The sequence below is a fragment of the Haliotis cracherodii genome, unplaced genomic scaffold (assembly GCF_022045235.1).
Source record: "Haliotis cracherodii isolate W230 unplaced genomic scaffold, xgHalCrac1.p SCAF_10, whole genome shotgun sequence".
Lineage (NCBI taxonomy): Eukaryota > Metazoa > Mollusca > Gastropoda > Lepetellida > Haliotidae > Haliotis > Haliotis cracherodii.
In genome coordinates this window covers 54,706,569-54,729,108 of record NW_027266265.1, presented here as the reverse complement: position 1 = coordinate 54,729,108, position 22,540 = coordinate 54,706,569, and the positions used below count along the sequence as shown (strand labels likewise).

Below are 22,540 nucleotides of genomic sequence, written 5' to 3'. Positions count from 1 at the left end.
CTCCGCCAAATTAGGAACCCCATCCTCGCTGCCACGTTGCTGAGCTGGACTGTTTATCGGACTTGGGGATTCCACGAAGGGGGGTCTTCCCCACCCCCCGGAGTCGATGTTAAGATGGCCGGTCTGATCATGTCAGACAGGGAAACTAGGTTCACATCTCACTTACAATTCCTCCATCGTTTACCGTTACAAGTCGACAATGTGTGTAGGTTTGATCTACCGCTTCGTTTTCATAATAATGTGTATTTTCATAATGTGACAAATTCACACCCAAAAGCAGGCGCAATTACCAAATTATTAGCCTGGCAATAGATGTCAACATAGTTTTGAAACCAAATCAAATGATAAAACTATAATATTAAAAATGAAATTTACATATTTGTCAAAAGTGTGGTAATTTCGTCTCACAAAATAATATAACCATTCGGAACACACTATGGCAATACATCACGCCAGGGATTTCATCATTTTAACGATGAATGGAACTTGATTCGATTATTGAGTGCTTAGTTTCGCATTCTCGTCGACGAAAATTCAGACAATACACATCGGTTTTTTCCCTTTTGAAATGATTGTTTTTTTTAAATAACCGTAACAAAGAAATATATACCTAACCAACACGGAATTACTGTGACGTCGGACAATAGTTCCACATAGAACAGCGTAAAAATATTTTCTGAATCGCGTGACATATGTTCAAACAAAGACCATCTAATCTGAGTTCAAAGGATTAAATTGTTTGGAACGTACCTGCTCAGTCAACATGTCAACCGCGAAGTGTGCATTACGCTAAACTTAACTAAACTAAACTAAAAAATAATTCACATTTAAAAATATACTTTCCCATCTTGCATTCAATTTTTTCTCGAAGCCCCCCGAGATGATCAAATTGACAAATGTAGAAAAAACATTCAAATGAATAGCGTATATTTTGATGAAATACAAAATCTATCGCTTCATGTTGTAAGAACCACGCATCATCAACATGCAGATGAACATCACGTTATGCTAGCCTTGATAAACAAACTCAACCCTGCAATAACAAAACAGACCTGACCAAATCAAGATTCTATCATCGATTTCACCAACAAAAATCGGTTTGTGTTTTGTTAATCCGTCACTAGACTACCTCTTGAGTCGAGAGCCGGTAAACGCTCATTATTTTCAACCAAAATAACTGATACTACTGTATCAAAATTTCACACCTGTAACTTCAAAGACTTATTGCAATCAATGAATACAGGTAAGGTGAGGCAACGTGTCGCGAACGCTAAGAAATATTTCACAGGTGGTTGAGAATGTACGTGAACTCCAAGCAAAGCATAATATTATGACATTTTGTTTAAAAACATCGGGAACAATAGGTTGTTATGGAGGTCAACACGTGGGGCAGATCCACGCTTTGTTATAGTAACATACGTCCACAATAGAATATCGAGAGCCGGCCTCGTATACATTCATATAGACAAATAGATAAACAATCAGAACAAAGGTTCACAACAAGGAATGGTGCACTAATAAAGATAGTTGTGAAGAGTATAGGATGTTTATTTGCAGCTCCGTAAACAACCCTGTGAACCAGCCAAATGCTCACCAACAATTTTGTATTTTGTTTTCTGAAAGAATACATTTTGTCGGGATAGTGTATCATACCACCCGCGGTACGTGGTTCACAAGCTGCGTCAACTGTACCTTACCAACTGTTCCTTCAGGTGTCCTGTTGGTCATCGTATGGTGAGTGCTGGTCATCGTGTGGTCAGTGTTGGTCATCGTGTGGTGACTTTTGGTCAGTTTTGGCCATCGTGTGGTCAGTGTTGGTCTTCAAGTGACCCGTGTTTGTTGTCGTATGGCGAGTGTTGGTCATCGTGTGGTCAGTGTTGGTCATCGTGTGGTGATTGTTGGTCATCGTGTGGTCGTTGTTGGTCATCGTGTGGTCAGTGTTGGTCTTCATGTGACCCGTGTTGGTCATCGTGTGGTGGGTGTTGATCATCTCATGGTGAGTGTTGGTCATCGTGTGGTGGGTGTTGGTCATCGTATGGTGGGTGTTGGTCATCGTGTGGGGGGTGTTGGTCATCGTGTGGTGGGTGTTGGCCATCGTATGGTGAGTGTTGGTCATCGTGTGGTGACTGTTGGTCAGTTTTGGCCATCGTGTGGTCAGTGTTGGTCTTCAAGTGACCCGTGTTTGTTGTCGTATGGTGAGTGTTGGTCATCGTGTGGTCAGTGTTGGTCCTCGTGTGGTGAGTGTTGGTCATCGTGTGGTCGTTGTTGGTCATCGTGTGGTCAGTGTTGGTCTTCATGTGACCCGTGTTGGTCATCGTGTGGTGGGTGTTGATCATCTCATGGTGAGTGTTGGTCATCGTGTGGTGGGTGTTGGTCATCGTATGGTGGGTGTTGGTCATCGTGTGGTGGGTGTTGGTCATCGTGTGGTGGGTGTTGGCCATCGTATGGTGAGTGTTGGTCATCGTATGGTGAGTGTTGATCATCGTATGTCGAGTGTTGGTCTTCGTATGTCGAGTTTTGGCCATCGTGTGGCCAATAGTATCATATGAACATGTGCTATGACAAAGTGTATCAACCATGATGTCGGCATATAAAGAAACTCGGAATACACAGACTTCTGTTACGACAGAATACACAGTCGTCTGGATACACAATCGTGTAGACAGAACATCAATATACACAGTCGTCGGTTTAGAGAGAACGTCAAATTACATACTCGTCGATATAGACAGAACATGAAGATAGACAGTCGTCGATTTAGACAGAACGTCAAGATACACCGTCGTCAATTTAGACAGTTGCATCAAGATACCCCTTCGTCAGTTTAGACGGAACGTCAAGATACACCGTCGTCAATTTAGACAGTTACATCAAGATACCCCGTCGTCAGTTTAGACGGAACGTCAAGATACACCGTCGTCAATTTAGACAGTTACATCAAGATACCCCGTCGTCAGTTTAGACGGAACGTCAAGATACACCGTCGTCAATTTAGACAGTTACATCAAGATACCCCGTCGTCAGTTTAGACGGAACGTCAAGATACACCGTCGTCGGTTTAGACTGAATGTTGGAATTGACAAACGTTTGGTTTGTCTGAATTGACATAATTCGGATTCTTCAAAATGTCTGAATTCACAGAAGCTGGTTTAGACATTATGTCAGAATACTCGAATACGGATAAGACATAATTTCTAAATACGTTTATGTTTGCTTAAACAGAATGACGTAGTTCTTACGTGATAGATAAAACAGGATGTCCGTATGCTTGAATGTAAGTATTGACTGAATGTCCGAATACACATGTATCGGTGAAGACAAGATGTCCGTATACTTGAATGTACGTATTGACTGAATGTATGAATACATATGTATCGGTGAAGACAGGCTGTCCGTATACTTGAATGTACGTATTGACTGAATGTATGAATACACATGTATGGGTGAAGACAGGCTGTCCGTATACTTGAATGTACGTATTGACCTAATGTCCGAATACATATGTATCGGTGAGGAGAGGATGTCCGTATACTTGAATGTTCGTATTGACTGAATGTTCGAATACACATGTTTCGGTGAAGACAGGATGTCGGAATATTCAGATACAGGTTGAGACGGAGTCCATCTTTCAGTACATTCCTGTTAGAATAGATTTGAAATCTTACGGTCCTTTTGTAGCTTGTAACACATCTTCCCACATCAAAGTAAAAGATTTAACGGTAAATTATATGTTAATAAACATAACAGTAGAAAATACATACAGTCAGTCAAACTCGTTTCTCGAAACCCCGCAAGTACTCTCTCTTAACTTAACGAAGCAAAATAATCACACTCATTTTAATTTTATAACAAGCCGCGGCCGAACGTTTCCACCCTGGCCGCTTATTACCACATACTTGGCAGACGCATGTTATTTCAAAACCTAATGCATTCATATTATTGTCAGATGTAATTACAGAGAACGAGGACGCTTTTTGTCCGCCTGTTAGTTCTGCGCTGTGAGTACCTAGGCTGGGTTACCTAAGTATACACTGCAACCCCCATCCACTCCAACAGAAGATAGTACCCCTTCCCACCACAAGAGATGCTCCGCGCTCGGTTAAGGCTTGAATGACGCTTAAAGCAAACTCCAAAGTTTAAAGGGTTCTGATCGAGAGAAGGAAGAGAAGAGCAAAGATCTCAAGTGCAAATTGAGCGCTAAAAATATGAAATAAAGATACGGTGTAGCAAACCAGCTTATTAGCGGCTCCCCTCCTGTTCGAGAATAAATGTTTACAGAGAGCAAAAAACAACATACATGTGCGCACAGACCAACACACAGACGTTTTTCTTCGGAAATTAAATCAGATTTCCCTTCTATATGATATTCTAATCTCCGCTCGGTTGTGCTGGGTCGGGCGACAGTGGTGGCTGGGGGTGGGGTGTGAGGGTGGGGGCAGCGTTCGGACGGGGTTGAGCGGGGGACGAGCATGGATATTAATATGGAAGATACTGTCTCATTTATTCAAGGAAATATAAAGAAAATACAGTTCCAATTACGTTCTCCGGTATGTGGAAAGTACTCGGTGCCAGACGAAGGAAGTTATCAAGTTATCTGTGGTGGTGCATTTCTCTCTCTGGAATAATTCTAGGGTCTGACGGATTCAGTCTGTAGCTGTGGAATTTGAATCATGGAAATTTAATCAATTTGATTTTTTGTCTTTGAGTTCAATCGTAACGTTTCTGTAGAATGTGTTCCTCAATGGATCCTTCTTTCTAACAAAATGGGCATAGTACCTTATATTTCATGTAATTCATAATTATGATGTCTGTGTTATTTGTAATATTTTAGTATTGAATAATGGTAAGCCATAACTTAGGTTGTGTAAGGTTTCGTTGCAAACATTCCAATATGTTTTATGGCACATTAACTCACCAGTAAACCAGACATGAGCGTCTTCGTTGGTGATGAATGTATTCCGGGATCGCTCCCCCACTGGCTACAAGTCACATCAGTGCGACCATGTAAATAACGGTGTCTATATGTTTTGTAACACGACGTTATTGTTACTCTTTTGTCTGCTTCGTATACATAACGAAAAATACAAATGTTGTTTTTTTAACTGTAGACAGTGCATACAGCCCTATGATGACGTATGGGAAGACATGAACCGATGCTTCTACAACAACAACGGAGCATCGTTTACATGTTGAAATGCAGTTAAATGCCTGAGGTAACGCCGAGCTCTCCTAATGGCTTCTGAATCCAAAATACATGAGTATATATTGTTAATATTTTTATGATTTTTTTCTGCCTCGTCCGTATAGGTTGTTGGTTACGTTACGTCTTCATATAGAAGGAGTTAATGAATGAGTTTTGACGCTGCATGAAGCAATCTTGTATCAACATCAGAACGACAGCCACCGATAAAGACTTCAGGACCATGTGGGGATTCGAACCCGGCTCAACGAACCCTGACGAGTGAACGCATTAATAACATGACCACCCAGACATACGTGCATATGTAAAGTAGTGTGCAGTCTTTGACTATTAGATTAATATGTCAGATACATACCACTCTATATACCGAAACTTCGTTAATCTGGACGTATTGGATATTAATGCGTCCGCATTGACAAGGTTGATAACATAACGTGATTATCAAATAGGATTAACGAAAATTTTGTTATTTTAGTTTTAGGGTGACAATTGAGGGCCTACTTGCTCCCAGTAAATGACTTTAAACCAGTGAGTTCCAATCTACTTCATATATGTTAAATATAATAATTAATATGTTAAAACCGCAAGTAAACTTTATGTAATTTCTGAAAAGTTTGTCCTCATTCCATAAAAAAACAGATCAGATAAAAAAGGAAATCCTGGTTCCGGATTAACGAATCCTGGAGTATAGAGTAATGTCCCTTTGTAAGTATGTAGATATTCACAATAATAAACGCATTGAAAGAGGGGGTTTGCATTAACGGGGTCCGTTCTAACGGGTGCTCCTGTAACAGTCCTGTAACTAAGTCCTGTAACTAAACTGAACTACCAAGTTACTACAGCTTGTTTTGCTCCAAATGGGACCGGGAACGGAGCTGTGGCATTCTACATTTGATTCATTTTATAACATTATTTTCTCTAGGGTCTGGTCCAGGGCCCTGTTCCACAGAGCGATCTTAGCGATAAGTCGGTCGTAACTCCCATTCTTTAACACTGACTTACGACAGTCGTAGCGCTAAGATCGCTTTGTGGAACTGTCCCAGATCACTTTGTGGAGCGGACCCCAGGAATACATATTGTTATATGGCAGTGTAATTTGTTGTTGAACAATGATTGCAAATGTATTACATCTCACATTTCATCTGTCATTACATCAAGACCAGCGGATGTGTGAAGATCACTTTTCGCCATGGAAGGATGACCACTGTTGTGGATAGGTGAATATTATTATCACCGAACTGGTTGACATCACCACTGCCATCATATTTTTGTATTTTATACTGATAACTGTTATCATATTATATACTGCCATTAAATATTGTACTACCACTTTATTGTGCACCGCCATTGTAATTGCTGTGCAGTAATTTGTATTGATTTGTGAACCTAGTAAACTTTGTTGATTGTACATCATTTGTTGGTTGTTTCTTAGTTTCACATTATGTCCTTCACGTACAGATTTCTGGGTTAACATATTGTTTCAATTGGGGAATACACACGTAACAATATCGGGTGACATATCACATGCATTATGGGCGGACCACGGACCACAGATAGATCCAGGTGGGTGGTACCCGTTTGGGTATACGGGTGCAATTTATGCGCGAGGTGCCCGGCACGCTTCTTCTTATCTAAAGAGGCGAGATAGTTGGACTTGGCGGGCCATACTCTGTGAGATGGCTGACCGCTTGTCTTCATGTCCTATAGTGTGGATCGTTGTTCATGCTTTCAGTCACTGGTTTGCTAGGTCCAGACTCGATTATTTACATGGCGCCGTTAGTAAGTGATATGTCTGACATCTGTCAGCAGGACACCCATATGTCTGACATCTGTCAGCAGGACACCCATATGCCTCATATCCGTCAGCAGGACACCCACATGTCTGATATCTGTCGGCAGGACACACGCACGCCTCGTATCCTTCAGCAGGACACCCACGTGTCTCATATCCGTCAGGACACCCATATGCCTCTTATCCGTCAGCAGGACACCCACGTGTCTGATATCCGTCAGGACATCCATATGCCTCTTATCCGTCAGCAGGACACCCACGTGTCTGATATCCGTCAGGACACCCATATGCCTCTTATCCGTCAGCAGGACACCCACGTGTCTGATATCCGTCAGGACACCCATATGCCTCTTATCCTTCGGCAGGACACCCACGTGTCTGATATCCGTCAGCAGGAAACCCACATGTCTGATATCTGTCGGCAGGAAACCCGCATGCCTCTTATCCTTCGGCAGGACACCCACGTGTCTGATATCTGTCAGTAGGAAACCCGCATGCCTATTATCCTTCGGCAGGACACCCACGTGTCTGATATCTGTCAGCAGGAAACCCACATGTCTGATATATGTCAGTAGGAAACCCGCATGTCTGATATCTGTCAGCAGGAAACCCACATGTCTGATATCTGTCAGCAGGAAACCCACATGTCTGATATCTGTCGGCAGGAAACCCACGTGTCTGATATCCGTCAGCAGGAAACCCACGTGTCTGATATCCGTCAGCAGGACACCCGCATGCCTCTTATCCTTCGGCAGGACACCCTAGGGTCTGATATCTGTCAGCAGGAAACCCTCATGTCTGATATATATCAGCAGGAAACCCACATGTCTGATATCTGTCAGCAGGAAACCCTCATGTCTGATATATATCAGCAGGAAACCCACATGTCTGATATCTGTCAGCAGGAAACCCACATGTCTGATATTCGTCAGCTGGAAACCCACATGTCTGATATCTGTCAGCAAGACACCCGCATGTCTGATATCTGTCAGCAGGACACCCGCATGCCTGATATCTGTCGGCAAGACTCCCGTATGGCTGATACACTTGGCGTGTTCTATAATGGAGTAGCCTTACCCAAAACGTAAAGCATACACATGGTAATTACATGTATTACCCCCGTCAATGAATGTGTCCGCTCAACACGACAATCCAGAGAGTGACTTCATGAGCATCTTATCACACAACTGGGATAATATGACATGCATTCAACCAAGTCACCTAGCCTGACCCCCAGATCCGTTTCGTCGTCTCATATGACAAGCATAGGTTGTCGGGAAACTTATATGCTTTGCCGAACCCTCTCGGGTTGACCCGAGATCGAATATCGTAGACAGGATGATGTGTCGTTCAAATAAGATGGCGTGTTACTGACAAAAGTGTCGAATACCGAGGACATGATTACGTAACGTTATCATCCGATTTCGAAAAACATGGCTATGATGTCGATGATGCCAAACATTTTGAAAACGTAGACATGAGCTGAGGTGAGGTGTGTGGGGTGAGTGGGGTGAGGTGAAATGGGGTTTAAGGTCACGTGCAAGATTATTGCACTTATATTTCGACGTGAATGCACGTGCGTGTGTGTGTGTGTGTGTGTGTGTGTGTGTGTGTGTGTGTGTGTGTGTGTGTGTGTGTGTGTGTGTGTGTGTGTGTGTGTGTGTGTGTGTGGCTGTTTGCACTAGTCTGGAATTATGCCAGTTTATAGTGCTAGCCAACTGAGATACCATGACCGCAGTTTGACATGAATAACCCACTCAGACACATTATACTGACTCCAAGCCGACCAGTCGCATATTACATGCGGTGTCGTCTTGTTTGAAAGATGTCTCTGTTCACCCAGCAAGGAAAGGGTGACCAGTAGGATGAGATGGTGGTTGTTAACCTTCTACTGCCTCATAGGCAGCTTGGGTTGTATACTACCCAGGGAGTTGAAAATGACATTCCAGTGCCCACTATTCCATTGAACGGGGCTAATATTATTATGTAGCGTCGCTGAGTAGCTATCCAAGTTGCATTATTATTATTATTATTATTATTATTATTATTATCATTGTTGTTGTTGTCCCCCTCACCCTTGGAGAGAGGCCACTGTATACTATATTGAATACATAGATTTGATTGGTATTTCACTGATGTTAATCATATGCTGCATAAAACGACGATTAAGTCAGGATGGAAATATATTTAAATGAAAGTATTAATCAACAGTCAAGGTTTTGGTCGAATCTAATGAAACGCAAACACATTGAAGACTTCACAACACTACATTCATACAGGTTCTGAATAGGATACTTCAGCATTATCAACATCAAACACGAACTAACAAATATATTGCTTAATAAATTAAACAATATATTTATATCAGGATACGTTTTATCCATGGTATAATTGTTATTCAGTTATGGTGGTCGTCGAGCTTCATGTTGGTGTATCTGGTAAGAATGTAATATTAAACTTATGGCGCAAATAAAAGTATGTTACCTATTCATGGTAAAAATATCAACTACCAAAAAGGTGAATTGTCGATATATATTATCATATTTAATGTTAGTAAATCACCAGTTATAAGGTGGGTAGGACATGGTGACAGGATAAAGTGAAAAAACCATATAATTTGGTCGATTTATTAATATTTTATTTGTGCTTAACGCTTTCAACACCAGATCGAGAGGGAGAATGTAGGTATGTGTGTGTGTGTGTTTGTCTGTGAATAAAAAGTAAGTCAAATGCACCGTTCTATTCGCGGCGCATATGTTTCATGGTTTATATTTGATGCATACGTGTTCATTTTTTTTAATATGCATTCTCAATGAAAATTCAAATTTGTTTTTCAGTCTATTGAACAGTATCGACCCACAGGATAGTTGATCTGCCAGCCGTTGCAGCACTCGTGTTTTTCACCAGGGTTGTTGTCGCCGTGCCTGGACACGACGCTAACACTACCCAGTGATAGAGACACCGTCCTCGGCTGCAGCAGTGTGGTACTGAGACTACACATCGTCAAGTGATGCTGCACCGTATGTGTTTCGGTGTGGGCGATTCTGCCCTAACCTCACCGCGTCTCTTTATCACAAATCGACAGTTTTAAGTGAGGAAAAGTACCAGATGCCGTCCCAGCTAAACCAATTAAAAATAAATCAAATAGAGTGAGTGAGTGAGGTTCTACACCTCTTTCAACAATATTCCTCTCATGTCAAGATGGGTGACGTCACACGTCGCACGACGTGGGGTATCAATCCACGTCTTCGATGTGACGAGCGACCCCTCCAACCATCGAACGAAGTGAGTGAGTGAGTAAGATATAACGCTGCTTTATACATTATTTATTTGAGTGATAATAGCGTGTCAGCTTGATGTGGGAGGGAAGTTCAAAGTGATTCCCAGACGTTTAATACTTAAGTGAAACCCATCCAGGTACTTGGTATACTGTATACCAGAGCTAAACTAGGATTTAAAGCCCACGATCATCGGATTCTGTTACGAAAAAGGGACATAACTGCACAATGAATTATGGCACCGTAGACAACTGCCACACGTGCTCCCTACCATACACCGAACTATGTTTGATATATGTCTTTAAAATAGATGTCAAAGCGCAAGGGTTGTCGTGAAACTTATATAAATACTCCATGACATCGCCCGAATCGATGGGTTTGTGACCAACATGTGTGAGGAGTTTTTTAGGAAATTCATGTAGTGTTAAAATGCGTAGTTTTTGAGTAATGCGCGCCATTGTTTGCGGGCAGAACGATTTGTTTAGCTATTAAATGACTGAGATAATGAACCGCAAAAAGCATCTTCATCAAGTTTACGATACATCATCCTACGTGTATTGTCGTAAATAATTGCAAATTTAACTTCTGCCAGGTGTTGTGTTTACGGCAGTTAACATTTAGCGCAGAACACATGTGCATGCCGTTTGCTAGATAAATTTGCAACTAATAGTATTCACACACAAATAATTGACCTGCAAGCATATTTAATAAATATCAAACATGAAATTTCCTTAACCCGTTATATGCGAAACAAAACCAACATTTTATAAATTGTGTTGATGATCTGTACACACATACATGTCACGTTGAGGACTGAGGAGAAACCGCGATTGCAGTCTCCACCATTTACCCAATACATGTGTATTTACTTGAGGTGGAGCTTTTCAACTGAAGACAGGTTGAAAACGCCCTAGACTTCCGCTGATATGCTCCTATTTCTCTAAATCAGATTCGCAAATAATACCATTCCACATTTATCTAAATCAACACAACGGCTCCAGAATATTCATTACTTGTGATCAAGGTTTTGTCAAAGTGGGGATAGGAGGGTGATCAAGGTTTTGTCAAAGTGGGGATAGGAGGGCGATCAAGGTTTTGTCAAAGTGGGGGAAGGAGGGCGATCAAGGTTTTGTCAAAGTGGGGGAAGGAGGGCGATCAAGGTTTTGTCAAAGTGGGGGAAGGAGGGTGATCAAGGTTTTGTCAAAGTGGGGGAAGGAGGGTGATCAAGGTTTTGTCAAAGTGGGGGAAGGAGGGCGATCAAGGTTTTGTCAAAGTGGGGGAAGGAGGGCGATCAAGGTTTTGTCAAAGTGGGGGAAGGAGAGCGATCAAGGTTTTGTCAAAGTGGGGATAGGAGGGTGATCAAGGTTTTGTCAAAGTGGGGGAAGGAGGGCGATCAAGGTTTTGTCAAAGTGGGGGAAGGAGAGCGATCAAGGTTTTGTCAAAGTGGGGGAAGGAGAGCGATCAAGGTTTTGTCAAAGTGGGGGAAGGAGGGCGATCAAGGTTTTGTCAAAGTGGGGGAAGGAGAGCGATCAAGGTTTTGTCAAAGTGGGGATAGGAGGGCGATCAAGGTTTTGTCAAAGTGGGGGAAGGAGTGCGATCAAGGTTTTGTCAAAGTGGGGATAGGAGGGCGATCAAGGTTTTGTCAAAGTGGGGGAAGGAGAGCGATCAAGGTTTTGTCAAAGTGGGGGAAGGAGGGCGATCAAGGTTTTGTCAAAGTGGGGGAAGGAGAGCGATCAAGGTTTTGACAAAGTGGGGGAAGGAGGGCGATCAAGGTTTTGACAATGTGGGGGAAGGAGAGCGATCAAGGTTTTGTCAAAGTGGGGGAAGGTGAGCGATCAAGGTTTTGTCAAAGTGGGAGAAGGAGGGTGATCAAGGTTTTGTCAAAGTGGGTTAAGGAGGGTGATCAAGGTTTTGTCAAAGTTGGGGAAGGAGGGCGATCAAGGTTTTGTCAAAGTGGGGATAGGAGGGCGATCATGGTTTTGTCAAAGTGGAAGAAGGAGGGCGATCAAGGTTTTGTCAAAGTGGGGGAAGGAGGGTGATCAAGGTTTTGTCAAAGTGGGGGAAGGAGGGTGATCAAGGTTTTGTCAAAGTGGGGGAAGGAGAGTGATCAAGGTTTTGTCAAAGTGGGGGAAGGAGGGCGATCAAGGTTTTGTCAAAGTGGGGGAAGGAGGGCGATCAAGGTTTTGTCAAAGTGGGGGAAGGAGAGCGATCAAGGTTTTGTCAAAGTGGGGATAGGAGGGCGATCAAGGTTTTGTCAAAGTGGGGGAAGGAGGGCGATCAAGGTTTTGTCAAAGTGGGGGAAGGAGAGCGATCAAGATTTTGTCAAAGTTGGGGAAGGAGGGCGATCAAGGTTTTGTCAAAGTGGGGAAGGAGAGCGATCAAGGTTTTGACAATGTGGGGGAAGGAGAGCGATCAAGGTTTTGTCAAAGTGGGAGAAGGAGTGCGATCAAGGTTTTGTCAAAGTGGGGGAAGGAGAGCGATCAAGGTTTTGTCAAAGTGGGGATAGGAGGGTGATCAAGGTTTTGTCAAAGTGGGGGAAAGCGGTCGATCAAGGTTTTGTCAAAGTGGGAGAAGAAGGGCGATCAAGGTTTCGTCAAAGTGGGGATAGGAGGGCGATCAAGGTTTTGTCAAAGTGAGGGAAGGAGGGCGATCATGGTTTTGTCAAAGTGGGGGAAGGAGGGTGATCAAGGTTTTGTCAAAGTGGGGGAAGGAGGGCGATCAAGGTTTTGTCAAAGTGGGGGAAGGAGGGCGATCAAGGTTTTGTCAAAGTGGGGGAAGGAGAGCGATCAAGGTTTTGTCAAAGTGGGGGAAGGAGGGCGATCAAGGTTTTGTCAAAGTGGGGGAAGGAGAGCGATCAAGGTTTTGTCAAAGTGGGGATAGGAGGGTGATCAAGGTTTTGTCAAGTGGGGGAAGGAGGGTGATCAAGGTTTTGTCAAAGTGGGGGAAGGAGAGTGATCAAGGTTTTGTCAAAGTGGGGGAAGGAGGGTGATCAAGGTTTTGTCAAAGTAGGGGAAGGAGGGTGATCAAGGTTTTGTCAAAGTGGGGAAGGAGAGCGATCAAGGTTTTGTCAAAGTGGGGGAAGGAGGGCGATCAAGGTTTTGTCAAAGTGGGGGAAGGAGAGCGATCAAGGTTTTGTCAAAGTGGGGGAAGGAGAGCGATCAAGGTTTTGTCAAAGTGGGGGAAGGAGAGCGATCAAGGTTTTGTCAAAGTGGGGGAAGGAGGGTGATCAAGGTTTTGTCAAAGTGGGGGAAGGAGAGCGATCAAGATTTTGTCAAAGTGGGGGAAGGAGGGTGATCAAGGTTTTGTCAAAGTGGGGGAAGGAGAGCGATCAAGGTTTTGTCAAAGTGGGGGAAGGAGAGCGATCAAGGTTTTGTCAAAGTGGGGGAAGGAGGGCGATCAAGGTTTTGTCAAAGTGGGGGAAGGAGGGCGATCAAGGTTTTGTCAAAGTGGGGGAAGGAGGGTGATCAAGGTTTTGTCAAAGTGGGGGAAGGAGAGTGATCAAGGTTTTGTCAAAGTGGGGGAAGGAGAGCGATCAAGATTTTGTCAAAGTGGGGGAAGGAGGGTGATCAAGGTTTTGTCAAAGTGGGGGAAGGAGGGCGATCAAGGTTTTGTCAAAGTGGGGATAGGAGGGCGATCAAGGTTTTGTCAAAGTGGGGGAAGGTGAGCGATCAAGGTTTTGTCAAAGTGGGGGAAGGAGGGCGATCAAGGTTTTGTCAAAGTGGGGGAAGGAGGGTGATCAAGGTTTTGTCAAAGTGGGGGAAGGAGGGCGATCAAGGTTTTGTCAAAGTAGGGGAAGGAGGGCGATCAAGGTTTTGACAATGTGGGGGAAGGAGGGCGATCAAGGTTTTGTCAATGTGGGGGAAGGAGAGCGATCAAGGTTTTGTCAAAGTGGGGGAAGGAGGGCGATCAAGGTTTTGTCAAAGCGGGGATAGGAGGTCGATCAAGGTTTTGTCAAAGTGGGTTAAGGAGGGTGATCAAGGTTTTGTCAAAGTGGGGATAGGAGGGTGATCAAGGTTTTGTCAAAGTGGGGATAGGAGGGTGATCAAGGTTTTGTCAAAGTGGGGGAAGGCGGGTGATCAAGGTTTTGTCAAAGTGGGTTAAGGAGGGTGATCAAGGTTTTGTCAAAGTGGGAGAAGGAGTGCGATCAAGGTTTTGTCAAAGTGGTGGAAGGAGAGCGATCAAGGTTTTGTCAAAGCGGGGATAGGAGGTCGATCAAGGTTTTGTCAAAGTGGGGATAGGAGGGTGATCAAGGTTTTGTCAAAGTGGGGATAGGAGGGTGATCAAGGTTTTGTCAAAGTGGGGATAGGAGGGCGATCAAGGTTTTGTCAAAGTGGGGGAAGGAGAGCGGTCGATCAAGGTGAGTGAGATGAAGGTGGACGAACGTGTTTGGGCGATAGGGGATCATGATTCCCCTCCTGTCTTGAAGTAACGTGATGTGTTCCCTCGCCAGATGGTATTGCCATACACTGACAGCACATCAATGACTGGACAGGACATTTCAAAGATGGCATGAATTGTTAAATTCTGGTGGGCCTGGGGAGAGAGAAACAATTGTCCCATTTTTTTAGTTAGACCTTCCATATATTTTTACTGCTTTCACATATTTTTCTAAGGAAATAAAATTAATTTAAGTGGTCATACATAGTATTTGTCAGTATGTTAAAAAAGAACAAAATAGCATCACCCGTTCTACAGCTACAGTGTGTCAAAGAAAAGAATTCTGGACCCACTCAGTAACGGACAAATACTGTGACTCTTTGGGTTGTATACGTTAGGGGTTCGACTATGGTTCTATGCCCGTGACGCTATTATTAACATTGAAGTGAAATACAATTCACAGATTTAAGTAGGAAATGCCCTGAGAATGTTTATAAGCCTGTGATTTGTGAAACCTAGGGTCCTATCAACCCCGCCTAATTGAATAATTAGCAGCCACAGTAACCGTTACTATTTTCTGGACACTACAAATTTGAAATTTGAAACTCAATTTGATGCGCTTTAAACAGATCAGGTACACGTGTGTCGGTGATGAGTGTAAGGTGCCAAATGTGTATAACCGTTCTTTATTAAATTCCATTTTAACGGAAGAATCACATATACTCAAGTGTATTGGTTTAATAGGAGATTTCGCACTTGAATTTAAATAAATATTTAAATGATAAATATTCTAAAGCATTCTTCTGGCAAACGGGAAATATCAAATTTAAAAGTGCGGAAAAGTTCATGATATTACTAAAGTTATTGATCATGTTGATATGACTGATAACTTGCCTTTCCTTTCTGTCGCGTGCAAGGGGTGGACTTGATCAAGTTCAGTATGGGTAAAATGTGCCGTGAAGTCCGTACCGCGAGGTGATTTCTTCACATATGTTTGTATTGTCTTTACTCCATGTCTCGAGAAAAATACTAACAATCGAATATATACAAAATGCTTCGAAATACCCTCTAAAGTCAATCTTATTGGCACATTGTATCCTCTATCTTTAGTGTTGCTGAACGTGCAAAACATGCAAGTGTTGAAAATGACGAAGACAGTCTAACTCATACGAACTCTTTCACAAAAGATTCTCGGCGTTTAAATCATATGCAGATGTGCCAAAAAAAGGTCAAAGCCTTTCTCGTTCTTTCTGAAACTATTTTCACGACTTTCAGTGACATTGCAGAAGAAGTAACGCCGTTAGAAGGTGGGATCGAGAAGGATGGTTCACGTCAGGATACCAACACATTGCATAGGGAAAGGCTGGTTCAACAGGAGTACCAATTAAAAAGAGACATGTGTCACTGTATGACCATTGTAGTTATTAATATTAAGTTATAGCTTTTGTCACTCGAAGTTAAATAATCTAATCACAAATTTATAATAATTTCAACACATTCGTGATAATGCATTGGCATACACGCGGAGCAGCTCTGGCTGTGAAGACTGCAGTCAAAGGGAGACAACTTCACTTGAAAGATTGGAAGGGTGTTGTCAGATAGGTACTTGTAATAAACACAGTCCATTCTTTCATTTAAAAAATAAATTAAAAAATTCAATAACGATGCTTATGACTTGACAGCTACAGTTGGAAATGAAGACGTGACACAGTTATATAACGACGGTCCCGACTTCTTGCAAGGAGTAACCCTGAAACGCTACATATAACAAGGAAGTTGTTATCTCGGTGTTGCATGTGTTTCTCCTCCAAGTTCTTAATGCGTATCAAAAGTTTACAGTTAGAAAGTGTCTCATAGTGTATCCACCACTACACGGTGTTATTACTGGGATACCCCGCCCACACTTTACCACTACCCGCCGTTGTATAAGCCCATCATCTTACCACCCGTCTCCATCATCTTACCACCTGTCTCCTTCATCTTACCACCTGTCTCCATCATCTTACCACCTGTCTCCATCATCTTACCACCTGTCTCCATCATCTTACCACCTGTCTCCATCATCTTACCTCCTGTCTCCATCATCTTACCACCCGTCTCCATCATCTTACCACCTGTCTCCATCATCTTACCACCTGTCTCCATCATCTTACCACCCGTCTCCATCATCTTACCACCTGTCTCCTTCATCTTACCTCCTGTCTCCATCATCTTACCACCCGTCTCCATCATCTTACCACCCGCCTCCATCATCTTACCACCTGTCTCCATCATCTTACCACCCGTCTCCATCATCTTACCACCTGTCTCCATCATCTTACCACCCGTCTCCATCATCTTACCACCCGTCTCCATCATCTTACCACCCGTCTCCATCATCTTACCACCCGTTTCCATCATCTTACCACCTGTCTCCATCATCTTACCACCCGTCTCCATCATCTTACCACCTGTCTCCATCATCTTACCACCTGTCTCCATCATCTTACCACCCGTCTCCATCATCTTACCACCTGTCTCCATCATCTTATCACCCGTCTCCATCATCTTACCACCTGTCTCCATCATCTTACCACCTGTCTCCATCATCTTACCACCCGTCTCCATCATCTTACCACCTGTCTCCATCATCTTACCACCCGTCTCCATCATCTTAGCACCCGTCTCCATCATCTTACCACCCGTCTCCATCATCTTAGCACCCGTCTCCATCATCTTACCACCCGTCTCCATCATCTTACCACCTGTCTCCATCATCTTACCACCCGTCTCCATCATCTTAGCACCTGTCTCCATCATCTTACCACCCGTCTCCGTCATCTTACCACCCGTCTCTGATGTGAGTCTGATTCTCAGCAACATCATCCTTTAAGCAAACAAACTAGTGAGTTAGAGTCAGAGCATCGGTCCAAGCTCATTTGTTTGTTTGTTGTTTAACTCCGCACTCCGCAATATTCCAGCTGTATGGCGGCGGTCCGTAACGGTCGAGTCTGAACCAGTGATGGACACCATGAGCATCGATCCACATGCAATTAGAATATGATGACATGCATCAAACCAAGTCAGCGAGCCTGAACACCCGATCCCGTTAGTCGCCTCTTACGACAAGCATAGTCACCTTTTACGGCAAGCATGGGATGCTGAAGATCTATTCTACCCCGGATCTTCACGGAGCCGGTCCAAGCTAGATTTAATAATATTCACACCTGAGTTTTTCAAGAGGTCAATCCCTCGTATCCACACTATTCAGCCATTGTGGCCACCGGATTCTCAATTAGTTCACCCCTGAGATGCAGACCCATACCATCATTCTTTAATCCCTTTTTGTCTCAGCCAGAGCCTTCAAGACCATAATATTTGAAACAATTGAAGCAATGTGAAGAATATAATTAAAATCACTGTTTTTGTGCGTCAGTATATCACCATTTAAGCCACACTACGACGTCCACATGCATGTACATTGGGAAGGTGATTTTGCAGATTGTACAGTCTTGGAACAGCGAACAAAAGCCGCGATCGGCTTTTCAGACCATCAGTCATAAGGTCTAAGGGACACAACTCGTGATGAAAGTGTTTGAAGTGTACATATAATGTCCGTCTGAGCGATGACGATAGTTCCAAAGATATTCAAACAGTGTTATTTGTTTCGTTTTATACGTATTACATGTCAATGTTACGTCATACATGTAGACTAGGACACGAGTTTCCCGTTAGGTTCGCTTTTGTAGCAGCGAGCTTGTATCAAGACGAATATAACGAGCCAGAGCGAGCTTAAACGGTAGTTAAAGGAGACAGGTGCAGTTATGTATGTACAGGTATTCCTCACGTAAATGATCCGTATTATGTAGATTAAATTGACTAAAGACATTACTCAAGAAACCATACAAATCCATTTCTGCTACAAATAATGCTGAACAGCCCCGGGACGTTGCTTCTCCAAAACAAAATAAATTTGATCAATATTTCTAACAATTAAGAAAATACTTCAGCAAAAAAATACGAGTTACGGAAGATCCTCCACACCTCTAAAAGTCATTGTATGTTTGTTCCTTTGTTTGTTAACGCCACACTCAGCAATATTCAAGCTATGTAACGGCGGTCTCTAAATAATCGAGTCTAGTGACTGACATCATGAGCATCGATCTGTGCTTAACCACCCGATCCCGTTAGTCGCCTCTTGCGACAAGCATGGGTTGCTCAACACCTATTCTGACCAGGTCTTCGGGAAGGGCGTAGACTAGCGGGACACACCTCGGCTCGTTTCGTACGGTACAGTAGACCCGTTTGTTTGTTTGTTTGTTTATTTGTTGCTTATTCTACCAGAATCAGAATCAGTTTATTCTCAGAAACCACAAAGGTGGTACAAGAACATATTACAATAAATAATTATGCATCTGTACAAAAAGCAGACAAGATGGCAATTAATAACAACATGTGATTACCTAGCATTTTTAATACTAATGGACATTTTTACAATAAATCTCGATATTTTATTTTAGATCCTGTGTGTTTGTTGTTGATAAGAGTTTAATAATATTCTCTATTTTATAATATTTGGCCATTCAGTATAATATGGTGAGAGAAAAAGCAGACAAGATGGCAATTAATAACAACATGTGATTACCTAGCATTTTTAATACTAATGGACATTTTTACAATAAATCTCGATAATTTTTATTTTTTTATTTTTTTTATTTTTTATTTTTTTACCGCCAAGTATGCTTGATTCTGATTGGTCAAAAGGGGATTAAAATTCCGTTTGTTACCTCAAAATTAACAAATCGTTTCACAAAAAAACAACCCAAAACATGCGTATGGACACATCGATCTATCGATGGCCTACATATAACAACAACCTGTATACAGAACTGCATCTGTTCGATATGTAAATATATTTTCGGATGTTTTCGGCGACGATTTTGACGTCCTTGACCTTAACCCTGACCTGACAACACTTAACGAAGGTAAAGCCCTCGGTTCCAAACATCCTCCCGAGGCAAGGGAGTTAACTGTAAAAGTCCAGTTTCTACCCTGACTATCGATCAGATCGTCTATACTGGGCGTCAACATTTCGTTTGAAGCAAATGCAATTGATATGAAAGGTCTGATTGGTCAACAGGAGGGACATAGAAGGGACAGTGGTAGAGCTCTGATCGAGACGCGGAATTCCGGAGTAGTTCCGCAGGGGTACGGAACTGGACTTTTACAATTACAACAAGAGGTATCGGAAAGGTACAAGGTACTAAAGTGGTGAGTCTACCTTAAAGGCAGGAGGTTTATCTCCTAACTATCCATTCATTGGATTTCCAGTGTTCTCAATACAGGCAAAGCTTGGGCTCATTTACTCACTTTCGTGAAGATAATCGAAGATGCTGGCTATAAGGGGCGGTAGGGTAGCCTAGTGGTTAAAGCGTTCGCTCGTCAAGATTCGATTCCCAATATGGGTATAAGGTGTGAATCCCGGTGTCCCCAGTGTCATCATCTCGCTAGCGACTCTGGCAATCGTGTGAAACGGGGTGATCTGACTTCCCTTTAGTTGACTTCCCTTGACCTGACTTCATTTTACCGACGATCTGACATCCTATTATCTCCCGTCCTGGACCTTGCTCCCGACGACCCGAATTCCCGTGAACAGACTATCCGTGACTTCTTTTACCTGACTACTACTACTACTACTACTACTACTACTACTACTAGTAGTAGTAGTAGTAGTAGTAGTAGTAGTAGTAGTAGTAGTAGTAGAATTATGTACAGATTAAAATTAAAAAAATGCAGCAACGATGGTTTTGGTGATCCTGGCACAGTCAGGCTGGTTAGGCTCATCATCAGCTCAGGGCCCTTGCTCCCTCTACACGCAGCTCAGACAGCAAATGGGTCTTGTCCCAGGAAGCGCTGCCTGGTCGAACCCTCCAAGAACTATTCGGAGAACGTGAAGACTCCCCAACACTGCAGCCTTCTGCATTAACCAGATTGTCAGAAGGGCTATATTCCTGATTAACAGATTGGGAGGTACCAAACCTAAGTGGGGAGTCGGACAACTCGGATGCTATTATCATTTTTATGATTATGATGATTATTGTCAGCGTAAGATCTCATAAATATTGTACAATACTAGTATTATATAGTCGTCACTGCCAATAACATTGCTGTAATACTGGAAGGGTAACACTTATTTCAGCAGTAAATACAGACAGACGACGCTTACAACGGACCGGTGGACAGACGACACAACATGTACCTTGAGTGGTCCAAGCTCTTCCAGCAATATGTCATATGCTCAAACGGATCAACACTGGACGGAAAGTAAATCATAAACAATATTGTGACTCCTGCTTTTGGTAACACATCTTTAAACGTATATTTGTATGACGCTCCCGGGCATCGAACCCCGACCTTCCGCTCTCCTGCCAGAGCCCTATACCCACAAAACCACCGAGGCGGTCGCGTCATCGCAGGTAATGCAGGAGGTGGCGGGTGTGTTTAACGGAATTAAATCTGATAAACGGCGGGAAACTGTCTGTAGAAATTTTCAAAATACGACATATGTCAATAGATATCATCCTTCGTCTTGGCTCCGTAACCTACCGCCATTAATGACATGGTTTTGCAAAATATATATGCATTACATTGTTTAGTCACAATATGGCTGAAATATTGCCGACGTTACTCGTTTCACATTTAACTCACTATATGTTAGTGAATGATAATGTGTATTCTACCATGAATTTAAATATTGCTCCATTCTGATTGGCCAATCGAAGGTATCACATTGACACAGCGGGAGACTGTGCTCCACGGCCTGGGGCAAGCATCCAGTCCAGCTCCAGGGGTCTTTACCGCCTCCGTGGTCTTGAGGAAGAACGTCCGTCCGGAGAGCGGAAGGTCCGGGGCTCGATCCCCGGCCGCGTCATACCAAAAGACGTTAAAAGATGGTACTTGTTGTCACCCAGTCTGGCGCTCGGCATTAAGACTGGTCGGCTCGGAGTCAGTATACTGTGTCTGAGTGGGGTATTCATGTTAAACTGCGGCATAGCACTATAAATCAGCATCAGTCCAGACTAGTACAAGCTGCCACACACGCACACGTGCATGCACGTGCAATAATCTTGGACGCGACTTTAAACCCAATTTCACCTCACCAGAGGTAGTAAACGGAACAAAACTGATACATTAGTTTTCACTGTGTTATTAGAGTTATCATACACTACAAGGTTAGTAATAAACATCATACAATATAAAGTGGCTTGTGCCGAACTTGCTAAAACAACGGGCCTAAATATTATCATACTTATTATTATCATTATTTAGGTCCTTGCTAAAACTGTCGGTCCACGCGATCGTTGTCTCTTACTGAATAATTCCTGTTTTTCTCAAATATTGGTACATGTTGAGTAATACAATATTCAGTGCAATTCTTATAAAATAACCAGATCCACGACTGTATGTTTTTGACTTAAGAGCGGTATCAAAGTTGGTATAATAGCTTATAGAGACTGGAGCACGGAACGTTCTGAGCGAAAAGCGCATTTGTAGATGTGGTTATCTCCCTTAGACCGGTAACTGAACCCCCGCACATTGTAACTTGTTGCTGAAATGCGCATAAGTGGTGTTTGCAACATATGAATATAACATTTGGGTATCGAATTCCACCTATAGGTATAGTGATTGTCGTTGACGATATAAGAAAGTCCTTATACGTCACAAATATTGTTCAATATTTTCAATGATTATGAAAGGAAAACAGATGATCAAAACGTGTTACCATTTCACGATGACGTATGAATGTGCTTCATGAGACGACGCCTTGTTGAGAAGGGGCCTGAATTAGGAGACAACATGCTGTGTTTGCACATTAGAACTTTGCTACCTCAGAATTAACCGCACGAAATTGAA

General features: G+C 42.9%; 2 protein-coding genes across 2 annotated transcripts; both read right to left on the bottom strand.

Moving 5' to 3' along the window:
- Nucleotides 1–1,756: 1,756 nt before the first annotated feature.
- LOC139453905 (adventurous-gliding motility protein Z-like) lies at nucleotides 1,757–2,095 on the bottom strand. The gene has a single exon (XM_071235352.1). The coding sequence runs from the start codon at nucleotides 2,093–2,095 to the stop codon at nucleotides 1,757–1,759; it is 339 nt and encodes a 112-aa protein (XP_071091453.1).
- Nucleotides 2,096–16,558: 14,463 nt separating this feature from the next.
- LOC139453904 (SUMO-interacting motif-containing protein 1-like) lies at nucleotides 16,559–17,512 on the bottom strand. Its single transcript, XM_071235351.1, has one exon. The coding sequence runs from the start codon at nucleotides 17,510–17,512 to the stop codon at nucleotides 16,559–16,561; it is 954 nt and encodes a 317-aa protein (XP_071091452.1).
- Between the last annotated feature and the right edge of the window lie 5,028 nt (nucleotides 17,513–22,540).